The 26,630-nt window shown below is 45.4% G+C and overlaps 1 protein-coding gene across 1 annotated transcript in view; it reads left to right on the forward strand.

Annotated features, from left to right (window-relative positions):
• Nucleotides 1-26,630, forward strand: part of Insc (INSC spindle orientation adaptor protein) — a 119,449-nt gene that overhangs the window by 78,848 nt on the left and 13,971 nt on the right. Inside the window, exons 7-9 of the mRNA XM_076844231.2 lie at nt 2,209-2,334; nt 18,652-18,823; nt 23,121-23,299. Coding sequence (XP_076700346.1) covers nt 2,209-2,334; nt 18,652-18,823; nt 23,121-23,299 — 477 coding nt within the window. The remainder of the gene's footprint in view (nt 1-2,208; nt 2,335-18,651; nt 18,824-23,120; nt 23,300-26,630) is intronic.

Genomic DNA, 26,630 nt, shown 5'->3' on the forward strand with positions numbered 1-26,630 from the left:
CCTCTCCCAGTAGCTAAAGACACAAATAAGGACCTTTGTCACAGGCTTTGGGAAAGAATAAAGAGGATCCAGTACAAATGTGTGCAGGGGAGCAGGCAGCCCTGTGCTGGTTTCAATGCTTCCTGAGCCAAATGGGGGCTGCCACATCCATCTAGCATTCGGCCTCCTGCTCTTTGGCATCGTTTCTTCATTGTCTGCTCCAGATGTCAACATCTGTCATCTATTTATTGAAATGATATTTGTTTAACTGAGATGATCAAACATAAATACATAAATAAACATATCTCCATATGTATGAGGGATATATTTAATCTGGAGGGAGGCTATTAGTGGCCAGCAGGGCTGGCTAAGGAGAGCTTAGGAGTCCTGTTTCTTTTCTTCTCACTTTAAAGGGTAACTTGATTGTTCCTGGATTCTAAGTAAGGTCTTCACACTTATCAGATGTCCTGTGAGCAAGTGTGAAGGTAAGGTTAAAGGATTATGGGACAAGGAGTTGGAGGCGTAGGCTTCTTGTCTCATGCTAGACAAATTTTTATTATAGAAATGATGCGCATATAAAATCGGAATGGTTCTGTCTTGCCCCTTCTACAGACTCCTCCCAGATAGTGAGAGCCTCCTGCTCTGCACACCCTTAACTCTGCACCCCCACCCTCATTCAAACCTTTACCCAGCTTTGAATCTGCTTTTAGAATTTCCTGCTGTCCCTGTCGGACTATGAGTTCAGGATGGACGGGGCCTGAGGCAGTCCTACTCAGGGCTCAGCCCAGTGTCTGATACATAATAAACTATTATTATTTTCAAATACATGAATAAATTTAATAGCAGTAAGGCAGGCCCCTTTCCCACCAAACCAACAGCCCCAGAGGGAAGTAGAGTTATAAAAGTTTGTGGTCAGTCTTAGTTGATTACAAAATGTCAAAAGTTATCCACTTCGCATAGTTAGGTGTGTTCACCCTAACCCCTGCTGAGATCAGCAGCAGAACTCTTACAGCCAAAAGAGCGCGTGAGCCTATGTTTTTGGAGTGGAGGGAAAAAAGGGTCTGGGCCTGGGTTGTCTTGGTGCAGCTGTATTGGGCTGCAGTGGTCACTGCTTCCTCTGCCAGTGGTTCGTTTGCTGCCTTCCAATCAAAATTGCTGCTGCACCCTCATCAGCACAGGATAGAGCTTGGCACATAGTAGGTACTCACTATATTTTTTGGTGGTCAGAGTTCTTAAAATTCTGATGGGAGATGGTATTTTGGTGAATTTACCTTCTTTCGGTGACATTTTGTTCAGTTTGGGGAGCAGCTGCAAAGGGCTTAGACTTGGGAGTGATGAGGTTAAGGGCCAGCGTCCCAAGGCTTCAGGGGAGTGGTTGATGCTGTGTTAGTGCTGCCACCTCCAGGCACCCTTCCACCCCCAGGGAAGAGGGAGAGGGAGGGAAGGAATCAAAGCCAGATGCAGGGAATCCAGCCTCATGTGCTCTGGAGGCACAAGGTGGGCTTGCCATTGGTTTGCTGGGTGTTATGAGTTCTCCCGTGTGATCTGTTGTACCCAGGGCCAAGGTGGGCTCCAGTGGTTAAGTATAGAATATACATGACCAGTGTCAGGGCACCTGGAGTAGGCATTCCCTCTCCCAGATTCCTGCCTGGCAGAGTGGGGTGGATGTAGGGTGGATCACCTTACCCATGTGCACTTCAGGATTTTTTCCCCATCACAGAAGTAGGAATAAATTATGGTATGGTATAAAGGTGTAAATAAACTTCATCTTGCCTGCCTGCCAGCACAGTCAGAGTTGTTGAGGAGGAGCTTGGGGATTGCTGGCAGAGTGAGAACTAGCAGTGTACTTCTAGTCTCCTGTTCCCTCCACCTGCCTCTGGTCTGTTTCTAGGACATGTTTCTGATGATTCCAGGCCTGCTCCACTGGAGGCTGCTGAGAGGGTGTGGCTAGGTGTCTGGGACCTATGTTGAATGATGTCAATCCTGGCCCCAGCAACGTGTCCTTCTGGGCCTCTGGCCCCCAAATCCCAGAAGCATCAGGGTGATCTCACCTCCAACTTGGACTGTTAGGACTGTCTGCATTTCTCTGTGCATATGGGTATGTGTGGTGGTGGTAGTGGGGTGACCCCAAAACTGATCAACTGAGTGAGGGATTCCAGTTATTCTTGAGTCAGTACCAGGGAAGGTCCATGGTGATGTGTCCTGTGACATTTTCTTTTTTCTTGGCAGGAGGGTGGGGTCGTAGCACTCTTCAAGGTCTGCCGACAGGACAATTTCCGGTGCTTGTACCCCCAGGCGCTTCGCACACTGGCCTCCATCTGCTGTGTGGAAGAGGGTGTCCATCAGCTGGAGAAGGTAAGGGTGGCTATCTGAGGTGGCCTGAGGTCCCTGAGCCAGATGGGGGTGGGGCCAAGCCTCACAGTGGCCATCTGGGTCTCTTCATGGAGCAAGTCACCTGCATCCTGTTTTCTTCCAGATACCACTCAGTGGAGGTTTCTAGGGGTATTGACTGTGGGTCTCAATGTGGAGGTGAAGGGGAGAGGGACTAATGAAACTGATAGAGAATGGTAGGGTCCAAAGGGACACTTAGCACTTCCGAGGTGGGGTGATCACTGACCGAAAGCCTGATGGATAGAGCATAGCGGTGGGCAGGCCAGCCAGTACGGGGAGTGGTTGGTCCATCCATTGCAGCCAAGGGAAGGGGAGCCAGGTCCTTGGTGGACAGAGGGTCAAGAGCAGTGGAGCACTGGGTACCCAGGCATTTCTGCCCCACTGAGGACTAGAGGGCCTGAGTTGGGAAGCGGAAACCCAGGTTCAAGCAGTGACTGGGTCAATATGTCACAGGGTAGGCTGAAGTTGGAGGAGCAATGTGGTGTTCTGATAGGCCCAGGGCCCCACTCAAGCCCAACCTGTGGAGACATGACATTCTAGCCACTCTCTAGCTCTACTCCCTTGCTGGCGCTCAAGCTGCTACTTCCCCGCACCTGAGAGGGTCTCAGCCTGCAGTTGGGCCCCCAGTGCATCTAAGTTGCAGGGATAGGGAGGCTGGGCTGATGTTTGGGAATTTTCTAACCACGTTTCAAGGGAAGATGACAAAGATGCTAAATATTCTTATGGCAGAGAAGTGGAAAGGAGTGGTGTGTCCCAGGACAGTTGTGGTGCCTGCAGGGTTTGGAGTATGAGCTCTCCATCTGTTCCTGTGAGTTGGTCTAAATGTGGATGGGGTGAGCAAAATGACCCTCTTCTTTTGCATCTGTGTCCTGCCATCTGATCCTGTTTGCCCACACAATGCCCACCCTACCTCCAGCTTGTCTCTTTGATTTAGACTCATAGATTATGCAGCATAAAGTTTTCAATTCAGGAAAGTGCTGAAAACCTTTGTAGCTGGCATGGCTAGAGGCTTTTTTTTTTTCTCATGCTGCTCAAAAAGCAGAATATTTTAGTGTCCCTATCACAGACCATGGCTGGCTTGGGTGGTTGTCAGGCCTAGTGGGCTAAAGAAGTGTCAGACACTGAAGGCTGACTGTGCTGGATTAACCTGGCCCATTATGTCCTCTATTAACACCAGAACCTTGGGAGGTGAGCATCATTAACATCTAAAAGACAGGGCAAGGAAGTCTCAGATAGTTTATGTGACTTGCCTGAAATCACATTCTGAGTGCTGGAACCAGAATTTGGGCCTTGCCTGCCTGACCACTCCTGTCTACCTCACTGCTCTGCTGGTTTAATGGGTACATGAGAGCAGCAAAGTCCCTGCACCTTAACCCAGATGGCCTTGCTGCTCCTGACCAAAGTCCCAACCTCGCCACCTCCAGCTGGCATAGGGAGGAGAGCCAAGCAGACCTGGTTGGCCAGGCAAGGGAGCTGAGCAGTAGGCAGTGGAGGACTGTCCCGTGACCCTGAGAGGCCACAGGAGGGAGGCCCCACCTCTTCTGGGTTGCTTCTGCAGGCAGCACCAAGGAGGCAATTGTGGAGCTGGGTCCAGAAAGACCAAGGAGGGGCTCCCAAGCAGCTTCCAGGAGAGCAGAGGAAACCATTCTCCCCAAAGAAGAGGGACTCCACAGCTGGAGAACTGGCCAGGTCTTTAAAGAGCAGCCTGCTCAGTGAATTGGGGGATCCCAGAAGAGGAGGCAGTGTTCTCTGATCCAGACTTGGGAGGAGACTAGAGGAAGAAGATGAGGGCCAAGGAGGTAGTGAGGACCCCTGAGCCATACTGTCTAATGGGGGCCGATGGACCTAACTCTGTTGAGGTGGATTGGTCATGGCAGGCTTTCTGGAGGAATGGAACTGGCCAGGTACACTGGCATCACCAAGGGGAATGACTGCAGGGTTGTGGGAGAGGTTGAAATTGGCCTAGGGTTGCAAGCCACTTCTCTGTGAACCTTGGTTTCCTCTTCTGTACAGTGTGGGTGACTCCTCCCTTGTGGGCTGCAGTGGTGACACAGAGTGACAATATGGTGGGTTTCCAGGCTGGTGCCTAGATGGGGGAAATACTCTGCCTGTGTCTGTTTCCCTTTCCTTCTCCCTGGCCTTTTCAAGGTGGTCTGGGGGAAACCCTGCATTGCCCCCCAAACAGCCTGAATGCTGGGGATTTTGCAGTAACCTTGGTAGAAGTCCAGCTGTGGTTAAAGAGAAGATCAGGACCCTGGGACTGGAGGGAACTGGGGACCAGACATGGACTGGGAACTGCAATGCAGGTGAAGACTGGATATCTGAGGGCAGGACACTTGGCTTGAAGTGTCCCCTACCCCTTAAAGAAGAGGGACTCCACAGCTGGAGAATTGGCCAGGTCTTTAAAGAGCAGCCTACCTAGGGCTTTAAGGGGTGGGGGACACTTCAAGCCAAGTGTTCAGACAACCTAAGAACACCCACTCCTGACAATTCTGGTAATTTCTTCTTCCAGCCTTAGACCAGAGACAATCTCACTTTTAGAAGAGCATCCCTTCCCTTTGTTTTATTTATTTTTTCAAATAAGGAATTAGTTCACCCTGTTCTGGAGCCAAGGGGAGAGTTTAATGAAAATCGATAGAGAAATAAAAGATGAGCAGGGAGGGGAGGAAGGCTCAATTTCAAATCCAGGAAAATCCCTGGGGTTGAGTGAGGGCTGGAAAAATTACTGTCTGGCTTTGTGCAGCTTCCTCATCCCAGACTCTCTGGGCTGGATGAGAGACTAGACAGAAAGACCTGGACTTGGAAACAGAAAACCAGACATTCTAACAGGATGGAGGAGGTTGGGAGACCCTGCAGCTCAGGCTGCTGTTTTAAAACAGTCTCTCTGCACTGTCTGCTCCCCTTATAGCTGCAGATGGAAAGAAATAGTTCATTTTTGCACCAAACTTTAGTTTTCCCCATCCTTTGCCTGTTGGATTCTCACAATTTATCTGTAAGAAAAGTCACTTCCACCCCACTTTATAGAAGAGCAAGTTGAGGCTAGAAAAGTTAGGCACCAGGAGGCAAGAACTTACTTTTTTGCTTCCATTTATAGGTGTCCTCCTCTTAGCCAAAAGGGGTCATTGGCTAAGGCTTGCAGACCCCAGTGCAAAGCAGAGACTTTATCTCGTTAGAATGAGCTCTAATACTAAAGTGAGGCTGAGTGGGGGAGAGCTAGGCTATGAATGCTGGGGAAGGAGTCTTAGTTTGATCTGACTTGCAGCCAGTCCTTTTTCTTCTAGGAGCAGCTCCTAGAGAGGGAGACAGGCTGCTTTCGACAGAGGTCCCACATGCTTCTTCCCAACTCTTTGGGGTTCAACCCACCTAGGCTTACAAGCTGCCTTCAGCCCTCATGCCTACCTCGACTGGTCTTCTTCTGCTCTTGGAATAGGCCAGGGTTGTGCAGAGCGCCCCAGGATCCCAGGTCGGCTGTCTGTGTCACCACTCAGGCTGGCAGGCAGAGAGGAGTGGAGACCAGACCCATCACCTTCCCCAGCTTTGCAAGGGGGAGGAGTCCCCACATGCCAAGTCCTCTGTGCATTTGCCTTAAAGTTAGGGGTGGAGGGGTTTAAGGAGACCAGAATGTGAGTTAGGAACAGTGTCAGGCACTGCCCTGCCTCCCCTCTCCTCTCTTCACAAGCACCCCTGAGATTATGAGCTTTAGTACTGTCCAGACTGAAGGAAGGCCCCGATGGCTAGGGACTGCACCCTATGTAACAGGTCTAAGTGGTAATGGGATGGAACTGCCAGGCAGTCTTTGTGCCTAGAGCAAATCAGTTTGCAAGAGCAGGCTCCAGCCTCAGGGGTTTGGTGGACTGCATGTGCTGTGCAACAGCGGCCCCTGGTGGACAAGAACATCAGTGGCAGTCTGATCAGGCTGCCTGGGACTGCCTTCTGGAGCTGCTGAGGCTGATGTGTGCCAGGATCAGCTGTCAGGGTCAGAGGAGAGCTGGTGTGTGGAGGGAGTGGAAAGGGGAGAAAGGATTTTAAAATTAAAGGCAATAGGGCTATCTTTCTGGAAAGATTCTTTCTGAAAGATTCCAGACTCCTCCAGGAGCAGGATGTAGACAATCTTGAAATCTGATCTGTCCCAAACTTTCAGTCTTCCCCAGAGACTTAGCCCTGTGCTTGCTTGAAGGAGAAACCATTTTAGGGTCTGTCCCCACTGGGAAAAAATCCAGAGTTAGGGGTCAAGGGGTTTAGTACTGTCCATCTAAACTAAACCCGTCCACCCCACCTCAGTCTGGCAGCTCTCCAAGCTTCAGCTCATTGCCTCTTTGGTAAACAGATGTGGGTTTGATGTCCAGCTTCACCTTGGCCTTGAACCCCTGAAGCACCCCTGAGCCCTGTTTCATCACAGGCAAAATCAGAGGGATAAGTCCTGCTTTCCAGGTAGGGATAGAAACGAGTCAAACCTCCAAATGTGAATTTTTCCCCCTCCCCTCCAGGCATCTTCACTAAAGGGGCTTCTTTGCTTGGAACCTCTGCCTCAGCTGAGGTGGCCCAACAGGAGTGTTTCACCTCCAGCTGTTGACATCAATGTCAGATTTAGCTGCAAGATTCTTTCCATCTGCTCTCCTTCCTTCTTGGTGCTCACACTGTGTGTGTGCCACTCCCAGAGTCCCATACTGCCTGGCCCAGAGCACAGTCTGGCCTCCCCCACCAAGAGGCACTACAGTGCCCACCACTTCAGCCCAAGAGGGAAGTGGCTTTCACACACAGGTGAATCTTGTTCAGTGCATGACTGGATAAAAACTCTTTGTAAATTAGAGTATAGAGGCTTGGTGTGTGTGTGCATGTGTGTACACTCGTGTACATGTGTGCACATGTGCATGCACACCCATGTCATTCCTTTTACTGGCCACAGGGCTGAAGCTAGAATGCAGAATATCTGACATCATTCAAAACAGCCTGGCAGGGCCTCTGCTGGCCGTGTTAGGTCCCTGTATAAGGTGGGAGCATGGGGAATTCAAAGCTTATCAGAACCCTCAGCAAGGACAGTGTGTTAATCACTTTTTTGTTGCTGTGACCAAAATGCCAAACAAGAACAACTTAGATGAGGAAAGATTGATGTTGATTCATGGTTTCAGTTGGTGGCTGGCTGGTTCCATTGCTCTGGGCCTGGGGTGTGGCAGAACATCATGGCAGAAGGGTGTGGTAGAGGGAAGCTGCTCAGCTTGCAGCGGCTTGAAAGCAGAGATAGGGAGGAGGGGGGGGAGACAAGTTAAAGTCCCCAGGGGCACAACCTACTTTCTTTAACCATGCCCCACCTGCCTACTGTGACCATTCAGTAGTCCATTCAAATGATTAATCCATTAGATGGATTAACCCACTGATGAGATTAGAGTCTGCATGATTCAGTCATTGCAAAAGCCCCCATGTCTGGACTTCACTACATTGGGGACCAAGTGCACAACACAGGAGCTTTTCGGGAACATTCTGTATCCAAACCATAATAGAATGGCTAAAATGCTTAGAAGTCATTCTGTGGGATTTTGCCTAAGTCCCCTTTGTACCAGTATCTCCTCTCTCTCCCCCTGCCACTCCTATGGTCCTGAGCCCAAGTTCTTAGGTCTATGAGCAGACTTAGGAGGCTGGTGGGTCCAGTTGAGCTCTGTGGACCAGCTTGAGACAGGTGAGAGGAGGAACAGGCAGTTGAGACTGGCAGTGCCTCATGGATAGAAGCTGCCAAGTTGGGAATTTGTGGAGAGACCATGAGGCCAGTTGTTTCTTGCTGCTGTTTGCTAAGACACCAGAAAGAAGTTTCTTAATCCCTATAAATTTCACTTTTCTCATTTAGTGGAAATTCTGCAGGTATCAGGTGACATATGAAGTAATTTTTGTAAGATGTAATGTGATAAACAAAAATTAGAGGGTATTGAGCTGACTGGACTAGGAATTCTGGTTGGAGTATGTGTGTGGGCTGCTCTTCTTCCAGGGGTCATTAGAAGAGAGCTGAGTACCTTTATATCCCTGTGAATTCATAATGGAGTTCTTCATTTGAGAGGGTGTGTGTGTGTGTATGTGTGTGTGTATGTGTGTATGTGTGTCCGTGGGACGAGAAGCTGCTGGCTTAAGTTAGTCACTGTTTTGTTTTCTAGCTGGACCCCAAATAATCTGGTGAGAAAATAAAATAAATAAAGTCAGATATAAACATGATGCTATGGCTGGGGAGAAGGGAAGCTGTGTCCACAGGTCCACAAGTGAGAGTCACTCAGAGGACCTGAAAAGGTGCAGAGGTGGCACTTTTGACCATCAGCATTGGGTTCTGGAGTGGGGCAAGTATTAATTTAGAGAGGAGCAGGGGAAAGAGGTTTCTGGGGCCTGGAGGGACAATAGGAGATTGAGAGAGTGACTATAGGTAAAGGTTTGGGGCAAAATTTGAGTAGGGAGGACCCCCTTACCTGGAAACAGCCTGGCACTGACAGCCCGGGGGATAGCAGCCAGGCCTTAAATCATGGATCAGGAACCAGCATCTGCTGCCCCTGGCAGCAGGTGGTGAGCACCCAGGTGAGCACCACCACTATCTGGGTGCTCACCACTTGCTGCCAGACAGAGTGAGGGAAGGATTGTAAGAAAGAGGAAGAAACTTATAGAGGGAGTGAGGAAGGGGAGATAGAATGACATGCATAGACAATAAACATACAATTTCCAAAGGAGCGTTTCTATTAATCAAGTTGTTTGTGAATTTGTGATAGGTGGGCATGCAATCCATTGCTTGTGACCGCCATGGATGGTCACTCATTATGGTTTTAATTTTCCTGATGAGTAATGATTTTGAACACTTTTTCATATTCTTGATAGTCCATTTGGTTCTCTTCTTTAGTGAAATGTCATGAGAAATTGGCTCATGAAAAACATTTGGTAGTTTGTCTTTTTCTTACTGATTTATAAATCAAGAATAGACATACAAATCTCTCATCATATATATGTCATATATACATTTATGTGTAGAATGTGTGTGTGTGTGTGTGTGTGTGTGTGAGAGAGAGAGAGAGAGAGAGAGAGAGAGAGAGAGAATATTGATCCTGTAAGAAAACATATTGCCAACCATCAGTCTGTAGTTTGCTTTTTCATTCTCTTAATTCTATTTTTTGATAAATAGGAATTCTTAATTTTCTTAAAGTCCATTTATTGATCTTTCCTTTTGTAGTTTGTGCTGATTGTATCTATTTAAGAAATCATCATTTTATCTAAAATCTTAAAGTTATTCTCCTATATTTCATTCAAGGAGCCTTATAATGTTTTGCCTTTCATATTTTGGCTTATGATTCACTTCAAATTAATTTTAAAAGTAGTTGTTCAACATTCAGTTTCTTCCATATGGGTGCCCAGTTGAACCATTCATTGAAAAGATGACCCCTTCACCACTAAATTGAAGTGTTGCCTATATTGCAAGTAAAGTGGTGATAAATGCTGAGTCTGTTTCTGGACTTTATGTTTCTGTTCCATCCGTATTTAATGTCCATTCTTGTGCCAATATGGCACTGAGTCCCTTTAGTCTAAAACACTTTGATATTTGGTCACATAATACATCCTCCAAATTTGTTCTTCCTTAAGATTACATTGGAAATTCTTAAGTTCTTTGCATTTTGATATACTTTTTATGATCAGTTTGTCAGCATCCACAAAAACACCTGCTGAGATTTTGATTAGAATTTCTTCAAATTTCTAGATAAATTTTTGGACAATTGAAATTTAAGCAATCTTCTATCATAATCAATGAACATAGTATGTGTCTCTGCTTAACATAGACTATCTTTAATTTCTCTCCACAAACTTTTGAGTTTTCAGTGTTCATATTTTTTTTAAAAAATATTTATTCCTAGCGATGATTTAAATGATAATGTAATGGTAGTTTTAAAGTTTTCTAATTTTGTTGCTAATCTATAGAAAATACAATTTTAGTATTGTATCCATTGATCATGCTAAATTCACTTATACATTTTAATAGTGTCTATATTATTTAGGAATTTCCATGCACACAATCAGGCCATCTGTTAAGAATAGCAGTTTTGCATCTTCTTTTCCCATCATTAGTCCTTGTTATTTAATTTTCTTGTGTGATTGCATTGGCTAGTATGGAGTTAAATAGGATTTCTTTGTTTTGTTACTACTTTCAGGGACAATACTGTCAATATTTCATTCACTATTTCTTTATTGGGTATTGTATAATTATCATTTTAAAATTGAAAACTGAGACTCTGAGAAGGTGATAAACTTGCTCATTTTGCCAAGTCATCGAGTAGCCAGGCTCTTTTCACGTTCAAGGTTTTGCAACTTCTTTGCACCACAGGTACCTCTAGAACACTGGTGCTTAACACATTATGTCCATTAGACTTACATACAGAGTTTTTAAAAATAATGATGCCAAGATTCTACCATAGACCAATTAAATTCAAATTCCTTATAATAAATCCTGAATAATAGTAATTTAAAAACTTTTCCAGATGTTTCTAATCATCTGAGGACCAATGATCTAGAATCAGTTTGGATTCAATTCAGATTCCACCTGGGCACTGCAGTGCTTTGCTGAAAACTTGGGATCTCCTATCAGCATATGCCTAAAAGCCCTAACCCAAAGGGAAACCCACTCCCAAATGTCTTCAGAGCATCTCTTTGAAAATCCACTTCAAGGAAAATCATCTGCTTCACAGGAAATTATTTTCTATTTATACTCATTCTTAAATGAGTCAAGTCACAGTTTCTCTCCATCTAAATAACTTAGCTTTCTGTGCCTATCCATCTTTCTCTTTCTGCCTTGTTGACTTGCCCACCAAGCTAGTTATATAAGCCATTCCATCCATTGCTCCAACCTCTATTACATGTTATTATTTGTATTTGTCCACTTTAGCACTTAGCTTTTAACAGAGGACTCTTGTTTGAAACAGCAGGAGTGGCGCACTCTGGGACATGTTTTGAGGGAGGATGGTATGATCCTCCAGAGGGCCTGCGTAGCTTCTGTAGCTTTCTGTTGAATACCAGCCCTGCAGCTACTCCATAAAACAAGTTCCTCATTTTATAAAGGGAGCCTTTAACCCCTTGCTTTGTCATAGACTTTATCCTGAAAGTCGTTCCTATCTGGTTCACACTGCACATTTCCATTTCTGCCTCTGACCCATGAGCTCATTTATTCCACCAAATGTTTTGCCCTGTCCTTTGGCCTTTCACCTGTCTTTGCTTCCTTGGGCATGACCCTTTTTCCCCTCTCTGAATATCACTGAATTTTCCTTCTGAGTCTCCCCTAGATGAACTGATTCATCCTTCTTGGACTCATCAGCAGGCTCCCAATTGCTTTGCAGTTCCCACTTGTTTTGTGCTGTTTTGGAGCCTTTAGGTGTCTGAGTGAAAAGAAAAGTAAAGCAGAAAATGTGAGGATCTCTAGGTTGTTGCCTCCCTTATGACTGAGTTTTCACTTCATTTGCATGATTCTGTTTGGTACATGTCAGCAACCAACTCCTCTGCCTATCCCTAAACGCTAAACAAAACCAAAGCAAATGCCCCCCAAACAAAACTAAGAAGCAGCAGAGTGGCACCAGTGATATATGATGAGCCTTTGTGTACTAGCCTTTGTCCCTTCAATATTTGCATAAAAGCTGCCACTGACGCATTTCCAATAATCAGTAGGAGAATGCTGCTCATAAATCTGACTTGATGTTTTCTGTACACTCTGGGCTTCTCAGCTGCATGGGTTTCCTGTTCCTTCTCCCACTCTCTGGGGAAAATCTCCACATTTTCCAGCTCTTTCTATGTCTAGACTTTAGGTGCATTAGCCCTGCTGCCCAGGTGATGACCAGGCCAGGCCATCTTCATCCCCACACGCATACCCACCCAATGAGGAAAGTCTGGCCTCAGGCCCAGGCCCATCCCACTCCATGTAAAAGCTAATTATCTGTAAGTGCTTCCAGCAGCAATTTCTTTAGTGATTTGAAAGTGCTTTGATTAGATTGCTGTCTTGGCATAAAGTTTACGACTAGAGATGGGAAGTGGGTGGTTTGGGGATGGAGAGTTTCCTAACATGGGGCCAGTGTTTGAGAAAGCTGGTCTCAGGGTGGGATACTCCTAAGCCCATCATAGGGGCTGAGCTGAGCTGCCCCTGCTTGACCTGACCTCTCACCAGTTTCTTTCCTCTGAGAGAGGCACAGGGCAAGGAGTAGAGAGACCAGGATCGGATTCCCAGCTCTGACATTAACTTACTGTGTGGTCTGGGTAGTCTCCAATTCCCTGGGCCTGGGATTCCTCATCATGTATCCCATATCTCTTCAGCTATGTGCAGGGAGGTGCTGAGGACCTAGAGAAGATTCATTGTCGGAGGTGCCCTAAGGAACTCAACTCTAGTCTCTTAGATTTGAAGGAATGGGCATGTGACACAGGTCATTTGACATGCTACCTGATGTAGTTGAGGTCAGACCTGAGTGGTAGCTGGGAGTAGAGACCACTTCTGTCTGGGGAAGGTAGGTAACTTCTGACCTGGGGCTGAGATGGGAACAAGGAGAGAAACAGGGAAGATGACCACTCCTGTTTTAAGTGAATTGAGTTTGAGGCGTCCATGGAATATGCAGGCAAATTAATTTTGGAATTAAGCATGAAATGATCTGGTAGCAGTTTAGAAATATAGTATGGATCTTGGGCAAGAAGGTTGGGGATGGAAGGTTAGGTTTGAGGGCCATGGTTGTGAGTTACTAAGGCCACTTGGGTTTGAGTCCATTGTCTAATGAGGTACAGAATGTGACAGCAGTGACATCTGACACATGCTAGTTTAGTTAGAAGTAAAAGAGGGAGGCTGAGAGAGCAAGCAATGAGAATTAGCTAATTAGAGAGTAGGTGAACCCCAAAAGTCTAGTATCCTGCAGTTCTGGGAGGAGAGAGGGGCAAGAGGGGAAGAATTTTCAGCAGGAGTAGGGTAAGAGATGCCAAGGAGGAGGGGAACTGAGAAGCTGGGATTTGCTTCACACGATTTCCCAAATCCTTTGTAAGTCTCTGATTCTTTGCCTGTTACCTCCCTACTGCCTGTATTGGTTTTTTTCTCTCTGTCTTATTCATTGTGACTTCATCTAGGTGGCAGTACTTAGTTCAACACCTGTCACAATGTTGGAACTCAGTAAATATCTGCTGACAATATAAATGCAGAGATGGTGCTGATTTCCACTGTTTATCCTGCTGAGGGATTCTAATTGTTCATCTTCTGATTCCCAGTCAGTTAGGAATTTCTCCTGTTTTAAACAGTCCCAGTTCTGGGATGTGTGATGATGCCCAAACAAGTGGGTCGACTTGTGGATCCTTACCTGTTTTACTTTGAATCTCAATGACCCCAAAGATTCACTTGCTAAAAGCTTGATTATTAGCCTATTGTGCTATTGGAAGTCGTGAAACCCTTTGAAGGTGGGGCCTAGTGGATGGAAGTTAGATCATCGGAGAGTGTCCTTGAAGGGGTTATTGGGATCCTAACTCTTCCTCTCTCTCTTTGCTTCCTGGCTTCTATGAGGGGAGCAGGCCTTCTTCCATGTGCTCCCACCATCATGTACTGTGCCACCACAGGCCCAAGCAACAGGGTCAAGCAACCAGGGTCTAAAACCATGAGCCAAAATGAGCCGTGCCTTCTTTTAAGTTGATTTTCTCAAGTATTTTGTCACAGTGATGGAAAACTAACACATTACCCAAAGGCTGTTTTTCAGTGGAGTTTCAGTCCAAGAGGAATCTGCAGAAAGGGTCAAAGAGAAGTCCAGTAAGGAGGCTGGAGCAGACAGAAGTGAGGAGAGTTAGGGCTCAGGGCGCCAATTCTAGTAGCGATGACAAGGCCAGGTGGGGATGGGTGGATGATGTTACCACCATGTGGCAGGCACTGTATGTGCAGTCTCTCAATTAATGTTTGTAATAGTCCTTCTGACGTTGCTATTTTTATCTCCATTTTATAAGAAAAACTAAAAGTCCTTTGAGATTGGTGGTGTTACCCCAATGTTTAGAAGCTCAAATTAGGTAATAAAATCATTCATTTAGTAGAGGACAGAGGCAGAATTCTAACTCCAGTGTCTGAGCATATTTTGATGCTGTAGGAATTGGCTCAGGAGCTGGAAAGCCCACAGCTCAGGGGTGTAAGGTCCTTCAGTGGCTCCCTCTGTGGTGAGTTGTGCTGCATTGGAACTGCTGAGATGCCAGTGGATACAGAGATCAACTTGGACTGGCAGCAGACTGATGGCAGCAGGCTAAGTGACAGGTCAGCAGCATCAGAACCAAAGTCCAAGGAAATTTGGCCCCTATGAAAAGCCATCAAATAGAAAAATGAGCAAAACTTATGAACAGGTAATTCATAGTAGAGGAAATCCAACTTGCAATAATCAAAAGCCAAGAAAAAGCAAAGAAAAATGACATAAAGTTTCTCAATCTTGTTGGTAGGTGGAGACATTCAGGTTAAAATACAATTTTTATACCCATTAAATTGCAAAAAATTAAAAAAAAACTTGAAAATACCAAGAACTACTGACAAGGTGGTAAGTTATTTTAATATATTTCTGTTGAGAGTATTGCTACTCAGATCATGTTGCAAAAATAAAGAAAAGATGTGTAAATTCTATGCCCTAGGAATTCCACTCCTAGATTGAGACCCCTAGTGGAATTGGCACTTATTCACCAGAAGACATTTAGAAGAATGTTTTTAGAAGTACTGTCCATTGTAGCAAAAACTGGGAAACCAGTCAAGTGCCCATTGACAGAAGAATGAATAAATGAATTACAATCTATTTATGTAGCAAAATACTGTACAGAAGTGAAAATAAATGAACCACAGCCATGTGCAATGATAGGAAGGAGTTTCATAAACAGTCTATCTAGGGAAGAAAGCAAATTGGTATATACAGTATGATACCACTTGCATCAGTTACAAAATCTTGTAAAACTAAACAAAATACACATTCAATAACTCTGAACAAAATAAGGGAATGATAAACACAAAATTCAGGGTAATGGCCTATTCAACAGGGGAAAGCAGAGATAGGAGATTAAGAAAGGTGTTTGGGGGGCTCTCTTGATTTTAATGCTAAGATTAGAATTTCTGGATGTTAGGTATAGACATATACATATGAAAGTGGTCATTTTATTATTTGTTATCCCTTGTAAATTATATATGGATACATACATATGTATGTATGTATAGACTGTTTTGAAGGGCTGATATATTTCATAAATAGTACACTACTAGAAGAGCCCTGGCACTTAGTTAACAAATTTAGAAGGAATTCAAGACAATAGGCAATTGATAATTATAAAACCAGAACCCCACAGGCCCTCTAGGAAACCAGAGGGCAACAAAAAAATCAGGACCACATTAGGCTGAGGTCATTTTCCTGGGGTTGAGCATCTGTGGAATTTATGTTTTGTTGTTGGCTATTTCTCCACTGATGTCCTGTCTGCTAACTGCCTTTTCTCTCAATAGCCTTCCATCTCCGTTTCCATTTCTCTACTTTTACTAGTCTACAGGGAGACGGACTTCAAGTCTACAGTGTGTCTTTAAGTCTTAGGTCAGATTTTACTTCCCTGCATTTTTTCCCATTTACTGAAAACCCAACATATACCAGGCCTGGAGCAGCCCAAAGTGAACAGGCTGTGGTCCCCAGGCTTGCAGGGCTGGCAAGGGGACAGGGGAGCCAGACAGACAAGAGCCGAGAACCACATCACAATAGTGTTTCTCCAAATTGCTGGAGCATAAAGTTCAGTGTGGCCATGTTAACAAGCAGATTCCCAGGCCTCCTCCAGATTCTGGCAGAATGGATCTGGGTCTGAAACAGGATTCTGCTTTTAAGGAATCTGTGGTTTGTTTTATGTAGCTGGGCCACCAACCCCACTTGGAGAAACAGGGCCCTTCAGTGTGATAAATGCAATGACGATAGCAGATGTAGTGGGCGTGGGAGCCCAGATGTGGGCCACCTCCCCTGCCGGAGTGTGGGCTGTGTTAAGTTAGGGGTGGTTTCCAGGAGGCCTCTATAGTGCACCAAATCACACAGCCTCATGATGTTATCTGTAGATGTGAGTCACCCCCTGCACTGCAGGGCTATCCCCCACCTCCTCGCCCAGATTGCTATTGCCACAGCATGAGATCTGGCACACAATATGTGCTCAGGGGAGTTGCAGAGCAACATTCTGGGCTGGGAAGCAAGCTTGGTGCCTGGGTCTTGGGTGGCACCAGGCCTTGGGGACCATTGATTCCTTGGTCTTTCTGGTGTGTTCAGATTTGTCTAGCTCCAAGCATGTGCTGGGGACCAGGACAGGATACTAGTTTGGGTCTGACTGGTATTGCCAACTGAATCAGGGGACCAGGATAGCAACCCCATGTGCAACCAAGATGAGATCAGGGAGACTGTATTGATTGAGAAATGTCTCCATTAGAGATGCTATAGCTCCTTAGCAACAGACTTGATTTGTACTGGAAGGAGGAAAGGGGATGAGGGCCAGGTGATTAAAAGGTTTCTTATGTTGGCTGTGAAGCCGCTTCCTGTTTCTAGGCCCCAAATAAGGCCCCTCTCCAAGGGCCTGTTAGTCAAGCACCTGGCATGGATCCAGTCCTCCTGGGGGCTGGCTGGCTGCTGTTTGTTCCCTTTTATTAAGCACATCCAGGTGAGTTTTATTGCGGACAGTTCCCTGGGCTCCTGTTTCCACATTTGTCTCCTCTGAGTCTGAGATGGCCAAAGGCTTTCACAGCTAATGGACCTTACAGCTCCCAAGAGCCATTTAAGGGAGGCACAGAACTCAGTGGTGGTAATTAGTCAAACAAAAGTCAGACCTCTGGAGACCCACTGGAGCTGAGTGGCAGGAATTAAGAAGACAGGAACAGGAGGCTCAGGGCAGAGGCAGATGTGGGGAGCATCAGACAGGTTTCTCCTCCTCTTTCCCTGCCCCATCCCTACCTCCCGCTCATGGTCAGAGAAGGGATCTTTGGGGCTTGGTGGCAGGATTCTCAGGCAGGCGGGTGTCCAGGGGCATTTGAGGGACTGCAGTAGTACTGCTGAGCTAACTGTGACAAACTATTGCTCCTTTTTGCTCCAAGTCTCACTTAAACCCTTTGTGAAGGCTGAGTTCTGAGTTCTGGTGCCACTTCTCAGGATGACAGTATAATGTCCTGTTCAAAACCCATTTTTTAAATAATATAATTTTCTTTGTTAAAAATAATTTACAGCATCAGTAACATACTCAATTGTCATCAACTGAACTTTGCCTCCAATATATTTCTATGTAATACTGGGTTTTGAAGCCAGACCATTTGGGTCCAACTCCTGTACCACTGACTTAGAGTTAACTGTCTGGGGCAAGTCAGTTAACCTTTTCTATGTCTCAGTTTCCTTGTCTGATCTCAGCAGGCTATTGCAAGGAATCACCGGTACAATAACATACACACTCCACTTAGTGTGGAACCTGGCACCCCATAAGCACTTGGTAAGCAAAAGCTATTATTATACCAAGAGCAGGTCTGACGGGGGTGAGGGAGACAGGGCTGAGAAATGGAAGTCTTTATCTGCCTATTATGTCTCACCAGACCTAATTGCTCTGGTTGAGCAGAAAGAATAAGGCTTCCATGGAAGCAGTTCTCTTTCTATGGGGCAGATGGCGGAGGACTAGGTAGGGAAGGAACACATTGATTTCAGCCTGCTGCTAAATGTTAAGAAGAGGAAGGAGCCAGAATTTCTCAAACATCTCTTCTAGATAAGTATTGCCTGCTTTTTTCTTTTAATTTCCCAACTCCCTGTGGGAGAGGGAGGGAATAGTCTCAGAGAAGTTGAGTGACTAATGCTAAGTTATCCGGCATGGAAGAGACCAGGATTGGAGTTTTGGGATGAGAGATTCCTAGGTGAGTGTTCTTTCTACTACGTTTTATTGTGGTGTATAACATTATACTGTCATCCTGAGAAGTGGCACCAGAACTCAGAATTCAGCCTTCACAAAGGGTTTAGGTGAGACTTGGAGCAAAAAGGGGCAATAGTTTGTCACAATTAGCTCAGCAGTCCCTCAATGTCAAGTCCCTGGACACCTGGCTAGATGTCTGTATCTTCAAAGCCCATGGGAGGGCATTGATCTCTGCTGGACTCAAGGAAAGACCTGCAGGTATCAGAGATTGGGCCAACCAGGGGGTCGCATCACCTTGGCTGCACATTGGGTCCAGCAATGGCCGTCTGGGGGTTCTGAGTCTATCTCACTACACACACAAGCAATGGTGCTCCCAGGATGCACAAGGAAGCTGCCTCTCTCCATCTGCAGGTGGATGGTGTTCTGTGCTTGGCCGACATCCTGACTGATGACAGCCACTCAGAGGCCACGCGGGCTGAGGCTGCAGCTGTTGTGGCCCAAGTCACCTCTCCACATCTGCCCTTCACCCAGCACCTCAGTAGCTTCCTGGAGAGCATGGAGGAGATCGTAACAGCTCTTGTCAGTGAGTCTCCTTGGGTTGGGGGACCCCTGGGTGAGAGGGCATTGGCACAGCTGTCTTCAGGAAAGCCTCTTGTGGGTTGCTCACCCAATCCCAAATGTCTCTCGCATAGATGGCCACATTTGCTGAAGCGCTACCATTAATGGAGCAGAGTAAGGCTTTCATTGTGAAGTCTCCTGTTAAAATGGCATGCAGTCCTCTAAGAAGCAACTTGAATGGATTAAATGGCCTTTCAGAGGGAATCCAGGGAGCAGTGGGGCCTGAAAGTTTCCCAGAGAGACTCTGATAGGCTTTTTTCCTAAAATCTCATTGTACCCAACCAATTTAGCAGTAATGACTGGAGCAGGTGACATCTCAGAGAAAGCATACTCCCCACCACCTGTTGCAGGAAATCCCACCATGGGTCTTATATCATGGGGCACTAAAAGTATTGACTCTTTTAGGATCTCTGAATGGATGTGAAGACTCCTGGTAGAAAATAATAGGCTACTATTTGGAATATTCTCTTTCTCTAGATTTTCTTTGCTAAATTGCAGACACTAAAAGTGTTCATCTGGATGACAATCCTTTGGGAACTTGTTTTGCAAACTACTTCCTTTCTTTAAAAAAAAAAAGTGCTGGTAGTGACCCATGTTTCTACCTCTCTTCCTTTTTCTGTCACTATCTATATATCCACATCTTATTAAACTGAATGAAAATTAAATTAGAGAATATAGGGTTAGCTCTTGAGGTCACCAGACCAGGTCTGGGGGATATCTAGAATAACACGTGTTTAGGGGCAGCATAGAACCTGGTTGGGAGTCAGAACACTTAGGTTTGGATTCTGGCTTTTCTCACTCATCTATTCCATAAATGGTTATTGGCCAGCACCCCCATGCAGACAGGGACAGGATTCTGCCATATTGTGAAGCTCACGTTATAGTTTTCCTAATATACAAAATGAGGAGTTGCAATCCATTTCTCTCAAGGGACTTCTAGCTATAGAATCTTGCCATCTGCCAATATTTTGCACATAGTGGACTTAAGTTAGGTTGACTTCATGGCTGATTGTAGTCACATGGGCAATGGCACCCACAGGCTAGGCTTGGAGAGATTGATTTTGCAACATCCACATCAGTTTCAAATCAAGAAAACACAGAAGTGTTTTGAAGGTCTTAACTAGAAGGAAATTCAAGAGAACACAAGTTCAATGCACACTGTATAAGAGAAGAAGTATAGGCCTGGAGAGCTTGAGGAATTTTCTCAAGGGCCCACAGTAGCATTAGGATTCATGTATGAAACCTCAAACTCAAACAACCATCAGAGCCCCACAGGAAATACAAGAATTGCATTTCCAGTACAGAACTAGATAGAAGAAGAGAATAAAGAGGTTTGGATTCTGTATCAAGTGGACTCCCGTTGATTGTTGCCATGTAGGAAAGGCCTAGATTTTTTTTAAAGATAGTGCTTAGATTCTAAATTATATATAAAATCTCCCATTTTATAAATGTCATCAAATAATAAATAAACCAAAACATATTTATAGTCCAAACAGCCTTTTATTTTTGTCGTGTGCTCATTTCTGCTTCTTCGTCCAGACTAGATTTCTCCCTGTACGAGTCTTCCTATTTATTTCATCTTGATGAAGATGCATGGTAGAGCCCACTCTGAGATTTAGCAGATGGAATATATGTTTTGGGCAGACAGCCAGAGCTCTGTTCTTTGGTGGAAAATAGCCCTCCAATTTCTTGCCATTCCCTGGAAACATTTATAAATGAGTCACTGGAATCCTCCATTTAATCTTTGTAACATCCCAGGTGACTCAGACTGTAGTTCAAATAAGTGTGCAGCAAAATTAAAAGGCACTTAGACAGTTGTGTTAGTAATTGCTGTGTTGGCAGTAATGGCCACTGCATGAGGATGAAGGGGAGTGTTTGGACCTAGAAGAAATCTTGCAGCAAAGTTGGCCAGTTGATTTCTGTAGGCTCCACCAAGGCCTGGAGGTGACCCTGAAGGGGTTGGATCACAGATGTGCATTTGATCCTCACCTCCGACCATCACTTACTATCCAGAAGACTATCAGGCAAACCATTTATAGAATTTATAGAATTTCATTTATAGAATTTATAATAAAAACTGGATTATTGCTGGGTGTGATAGCATGCCGCAGTCTCTGGCTGGGCACAGATCACGAGTCTCCACACAGCTTGTAGATTCAAACAGCAATTCTTTATTCCCGAACTCACACCGGCCGTCTACAAACACGTTCTGGGGGAATCCACGTTCTCTGCCCAAATCCACTTCTCCCAAAATCCACTCTCTGCCCAAATCCACACTCTGCCCAAATCCACTACTCTGCCCAAATCCACTTCTCCCAAATCCACTCCGCATGGGCTTCTGTCTCCCAAAATATACTGTCTGACCCTAAGAACTCAAGAGGAACTCAGCAGCAGGATACGCCCTATTCTAAAGGGGGAACACCCTAATCTCCTATTATGCTAAACTGCCCTATTCTAAAGGGGGAACGCCCTAATCACCTATTATGCTAAACCGTCCTGGTCCTTGAGCAAGGTCACCTTTCAGAAGTCCTTCCACTAGACAGCATGGAAGTAAGCTGGCAAGGAGATTGTCATACCTACTTGGCTGATGGCTCCCAGCAATAGCACAGTCCTATATAGCACTCCAGTGACTCTGGAGGCTGTGGCAGGAGGATTGGAAGTTCAAGGCCAGCCTCAGCAACTTGGCAAGACCTTCAGCAATGAGTGAGACCTTGTCTCAAAAAAAAAAATGCTGAGGATGTAGTCAGTGTTAAAGTGCCCCTGGATTCAATCCCCAATACCATAAAAAATTAGATTGCTATAAGGATTCAATGATTTAATGATGTACAAGCCATATAGCAGTTTTACAACTTCGCAACACTGTACATATAAATGGTAATAGCACTGCTAGCTTCTGACACTCATCTTCCGCATCCATAAACAGGACGAACCATTGTCTATCTTGAGGGTGCTCAGAACTTAAGTGCACCACAGATGTTTGACTAATGCTGTTATCTGTCCCTTTTTGGGTAGTCCTGATTTCACTGGAAGGTGACAAGAGGTGATGTTATTTATGATGTCAGAACCTGGCAGTGTAGACTCTTGTCTGGAAGCAAGAACTAGGGGCCATGATATAAGATAGCTCGACTCTGACTGCTGAACTTTCTTTCTCTCCTGGGGCTATTTTCTTGAAGTGTGGTCTTTCCCCCTGTGGTTTTTGTGGAAGTATTATTAGTTGTAGAGGTCCTGGGCTAAAGCACCTTGATTAGTAATCAAGTTGGAGTTGTGGGTCAGGAGTCAGGGCCATTGGGATGGGCAGCACCATGGACAGAGCCCTTTGCTGCCTCCTGCCATAGGAGCCTATTGCAGGTTCTGTGGAGCCCATGGGGGATGTGCCAGATGATGAGGGATAGGCACAGTTCCCCTTAGAGACCCTTAATGCAATTACAATGGTAAGTGGGGGCATTTGGATAGGGCATGGCTATGGTCACTAGGATCAGATAGAAAGAACCTGACATTCGGGAGCTCAGTGTAGGACTTACCTGCAACCAGAGGACCCTTTTCTGGGGACCAAAAGGAAATAATATAACTCTGCTAATGGCAGCCAGAGAGGTAGAGTCTCTGTGTTTTAACTTTGGTCTCTTCCTTAAGGCAAATTTAGCAGCAGTTTTATTTACATTACTGAAGATACTAATGGGCTGGAAGTTCTTTCCTGCTTCACGACCTTTGTACCTGTCTTCCTTTGTTCTAGAACTTTCTTTTCCTCCAAATATTTTCATGACTGGCCCCTTTCCTCCTTTAAGGTCTCAGCTGTGACACTTTTCTTATGTATTCCAGGGGACACTTTTCTTATATATTCCAGAGGATCCTACATATTTTCTGTCTTAGAACTCATTCATTTTCTCCCTCATATTTTTCAGAATTTGCAATTAGTTATATTAATTTTTTAAAATTCTTTTCTTCTGGCCCACTGATAGAATAAGCTGAGCCAAGGATGTGACCTGGCATCAGGCTATCCCAACACACCAGTGGTGTCTGACACAGTCTTCCCTCAGTAATACTTGGTGAATGAACAAATTGGAGTCACACACCCCTGTTCCAGTCCCAGCCCTGCCATCTATGCAGACAGAGACATTTCCTCTGGTAGCTCCTTTCCTCATCTGTAAAAATGGGTATTACAACACCCACACAAATTATCTCCCAGAGGTATTGTGAGAACCACGTAAGGTAACTGAGATGAAAGCGCTCGGCATGGAAACTTTTCCTTCCTCTTTGCCATCCAGAACTGTGCCAAGAGGCCTCGTCTGGGGAAGTCTTCCTGCTGGCCTCTGCGGCCCTTGCCAACATTACCTTCTTTGATACGATGGCCTGTGAGATGCTTCTGCAGCTGAATGCCATCCGGGTCCTCCTGGAAGCCTGCCGTGACAAGCAAAGAGTGGACACGCCCTACACCCGGGACCAGGTGAGAGGCTTGGGTGGGACCAGGCCCAGGGGCTATCACCACATGGATGGAGGGTAGAAGACCAGTGCTCAGTTTCCGGAGTTGGGAGGATGGCATGGCCTAACAGTACGTGCTCAGTCCTGTTAATGCCTTCTTCTGGAACTTCGAGCTTTGCATTCTGTGGGAGGGAAGATGAACAGGTTCTCAACCTTTTTTCATTGACTTTGAAGCCTCTGTATGAACTTCCCACTTTGTCCATCCAATGACTCCAAGGCCTTCCTCTGTGCCATTCAGACTGTATACCCTGGAGAGGCAGAGAGATCCATGGGCAGGTCGCCTTGACTTCCTCTTAAAGTCTGTGTCCCAGTTATATTAATGCCCATCTGACATTGTACCCTGCAGTGAATTGTTTCTTTGCTTACACACACACACACACACACACACACACACACACCAAAAAAATAGGAACACAAACACAGAGGCTTGGGGCAAACTTTGATTCTGAGCCTCAACCTCTACATCTGTGACAGGTAGTTTTATATATTTGAACTCCAGGTAGATCTTTGGGGAAATAAGAGTTTTACTACTAAAAGTGTTTGAGGACAATTGAATGAGGAACTTCCAAAGCCTGTTTGAGCTTTGATGTTCTGGAATTTTATTGCATTCTACCTTGGTTCATGCTTGGCCTGCTCTTTCCCCACCAAGGGGTGGAATGAGTGGATCAGGATGGATTTCAGGTCTCTGTGAATTTTTTCAGGTACCTGAACTCTAAGTTAAATGATCCCCTAACTCCCAGCCCAGCAGATCCCTGTCATTGTTGTTCCTCATCCCCATCTGGTTCTTCCAGCCTTCTCTTAGCTGAAGCAGATTTAGCTTTGGGTTCTAGCTCCCACCCAGACGTCTCCATGGAAGTTTTCCCTGGTACTTTTAGCTCCCTGGAATGACCTTCTTTTCTTAGAGTTCATACCTCACAATGCAGTGCTGACTTGTCTAATAATATTCATCCTACTTGAATTATTCCATGTGAAAATTTCACCCTGAGGCCATGGGCCCTATTCTGTACTTCTCCAGGATTTCTTAGGTCCTCTACTCACCCTTGGTGAAGTTCCCAATATGCTTGCTGGATGAAGAGAAGAACCCAGATGGCACTTGACCCATTGTTTCCTACTCTCAGAATTACCTGTGGAAGGGAAGCTTCCACAGAAACTCCCAAAGAAAATTTGTACATGAGAGATAATACATGTTAGGACCTAATGACCTGCTATAGCTCCTAATAAGTTCTTAAAAAACAGTGAATATCATTGTTTTTCAACCCTGGGGCTCCAAGAAGAAGTGCCAATAGTGAATTATCCAAAATCCTCAACTGGGCCTTCCAAGCCATTCATAATATGGTTCCAGACTTCCTTTCCAGTCCTATTTATTATTTCTTAGAGTTGGACAATCCCCCATAGAGACAAGGTGTGCTAGGGCGAACAGCTGAGAAACAGCCATCCTGTCTCCTGATGGGGGTGCTAGCCAGTGTCTACTGTAGTCACAGCCCTTGGTATGGGGAAGAGGCTGGAGGGTCCACCCCACGTAATCGTCCTTATATTCTTTTTTTTTTTTTTGGTGGGGGGAGGTTACCAGGCTTGAACTCAGGGACACTCAACCACTGAGTCACATCCCCAGCCATGTTTTGTATTGTATTTGGAGACAGGGTCTCACTGAGCTGTTTAGTGCCTTACTTTTGCTGAGACTGGCTTTGAACTTGTAATTCTCCTACCTCAGCCTCCCAAGCTGCTGGGATTACAGGTGTGTGCCACCGTGCCCGACCTTATATTCTTTTCTTAAGCTACATACCCACAATTGCACCAATCTAACCTGACAAAATATCCATTCACCTTCAAATGCCTCTCCTGTGGCTAACTGTTCATTTCATACAAGATCCAGTAATGAGGCAATAAGAATAGGGATTTTGGAGTCAGATAACCTGGGCTTAAAGCTTGTCTGCTATTCCTAATCACTTTGTGCAGTTAAGTCTGCTTTTCTTCACTTGTAAAATGGGAATAGATAATACGTGCTTTGCAAAGTTGAAACAAGAATTAAACTAATGAATACAATTCTTGGTACAGATCCTGGCACATAGAAGCTTTTAAATGAATGGAAGCCACTGTCAGCATTATTAATACTATTGGCACACAGCAAGGAGTGGGAACCTCCAGAAAGGAGTGGCCTTATCTGTGAAATGGGCATGCCTCTTCCAGCTTGGTTCTGAGACTCTCTTCAGTTCACCAGGAGTGGCCGGCCACCTTTTGAAGTCTCAGTGATTCTTGGGAAGGAGAGGGCCCAGAGTAGGATGTGGGAAAGCTGTAGGCAAATATCAGTTCTCTCTGCATCTAGAATTGGGAGTTTTCTCTGTCCTCCTCTCTGAGCCAGGAACGTCACCCACTGTCCTCAGGGTGGCTTCACCTTCTGCCCTGGCTCTGAGCAACCACTTAGCTAGTGAGAGCACACCCATTAAAGAAACAAATGGCTCTTTCCTGTGGCAGAGGGAGGATTAAGGTGATCAGAGGACTCTCTGTAATGAAGACAAAGAAGATGAATTAGGCTCTGAAGTGTTCACCACCCCCTGAAATACTTAGGAGATTAAATGTCCCTCGAGGCTTCCAGTAATGAATCTGCGGATGATGCCAATGCTGTGCTGAGCCTGTTGCTCTTGGATCTAGGCTTTGTCCATCTCTGTTTGGACACTGAGAACCCATCCATCATCCCAGCAAGCTGAGTCCACTTCATTTACCCAACAGAAGCTTTGCTGCCCATGCCTATCCTGTACCTACGCTCAGGATGTGGACAGTGGTGAGGGGCCTTGGGTCAGGATTATTACACCCCCTTCTGCTAATCTAGAGGAGGGCTGTGTGGGCTGCAACTGGATATGATCAGGTATCAAGAAGAGCATCCTAACAAGTGATTTTTTTTAATCCCAGGTGGTATTTCCCAGGGCCTGTTTGCCCAGGTAATCCATCTTCAGACTTGACAGGGGTGAGAAAGGGGCTGCCTCCAGGCTCTGCCCATTGAAGAGTGACAATTGAGATTCCAAAGGACTGGCTACTTCATCTAATCGACAACAAGAGACTTTTACTGAGCATGACTTTTTGTGATCTTTGGACATTGCTTTCAGAGAGGTAGTGGATATTCCACTTCCCATAGAAATTTTAAATGAACAGAACAGATGTTTTAACATTTCAGGGACCTTATTGAATATCATTCATTAGGAGTCCATTTATCAGAAATGCCAGTTACTAGGAGCTGTAATTTTGACTGACATCTCAAAAGTCCTCTATAGTTTATAAAGCTCTGTCATGTACCTATATGA

The sequence above is a fragment of the Callospermophilus lateralis genome, chromosome 2, assembly GCF_048772815.1.
Source record: "Callospermophilus lateralis isolate mCalLat2 chromosome 2, mCalLat2.hap1, whole genome shotgun sequence".
Lineage (NCBI taxonomy): Eukaryota > Metazoa > Chordata > Mammalia > Rodentia > Sciuridae > Callospermophilus > Callospermophilus lateralis.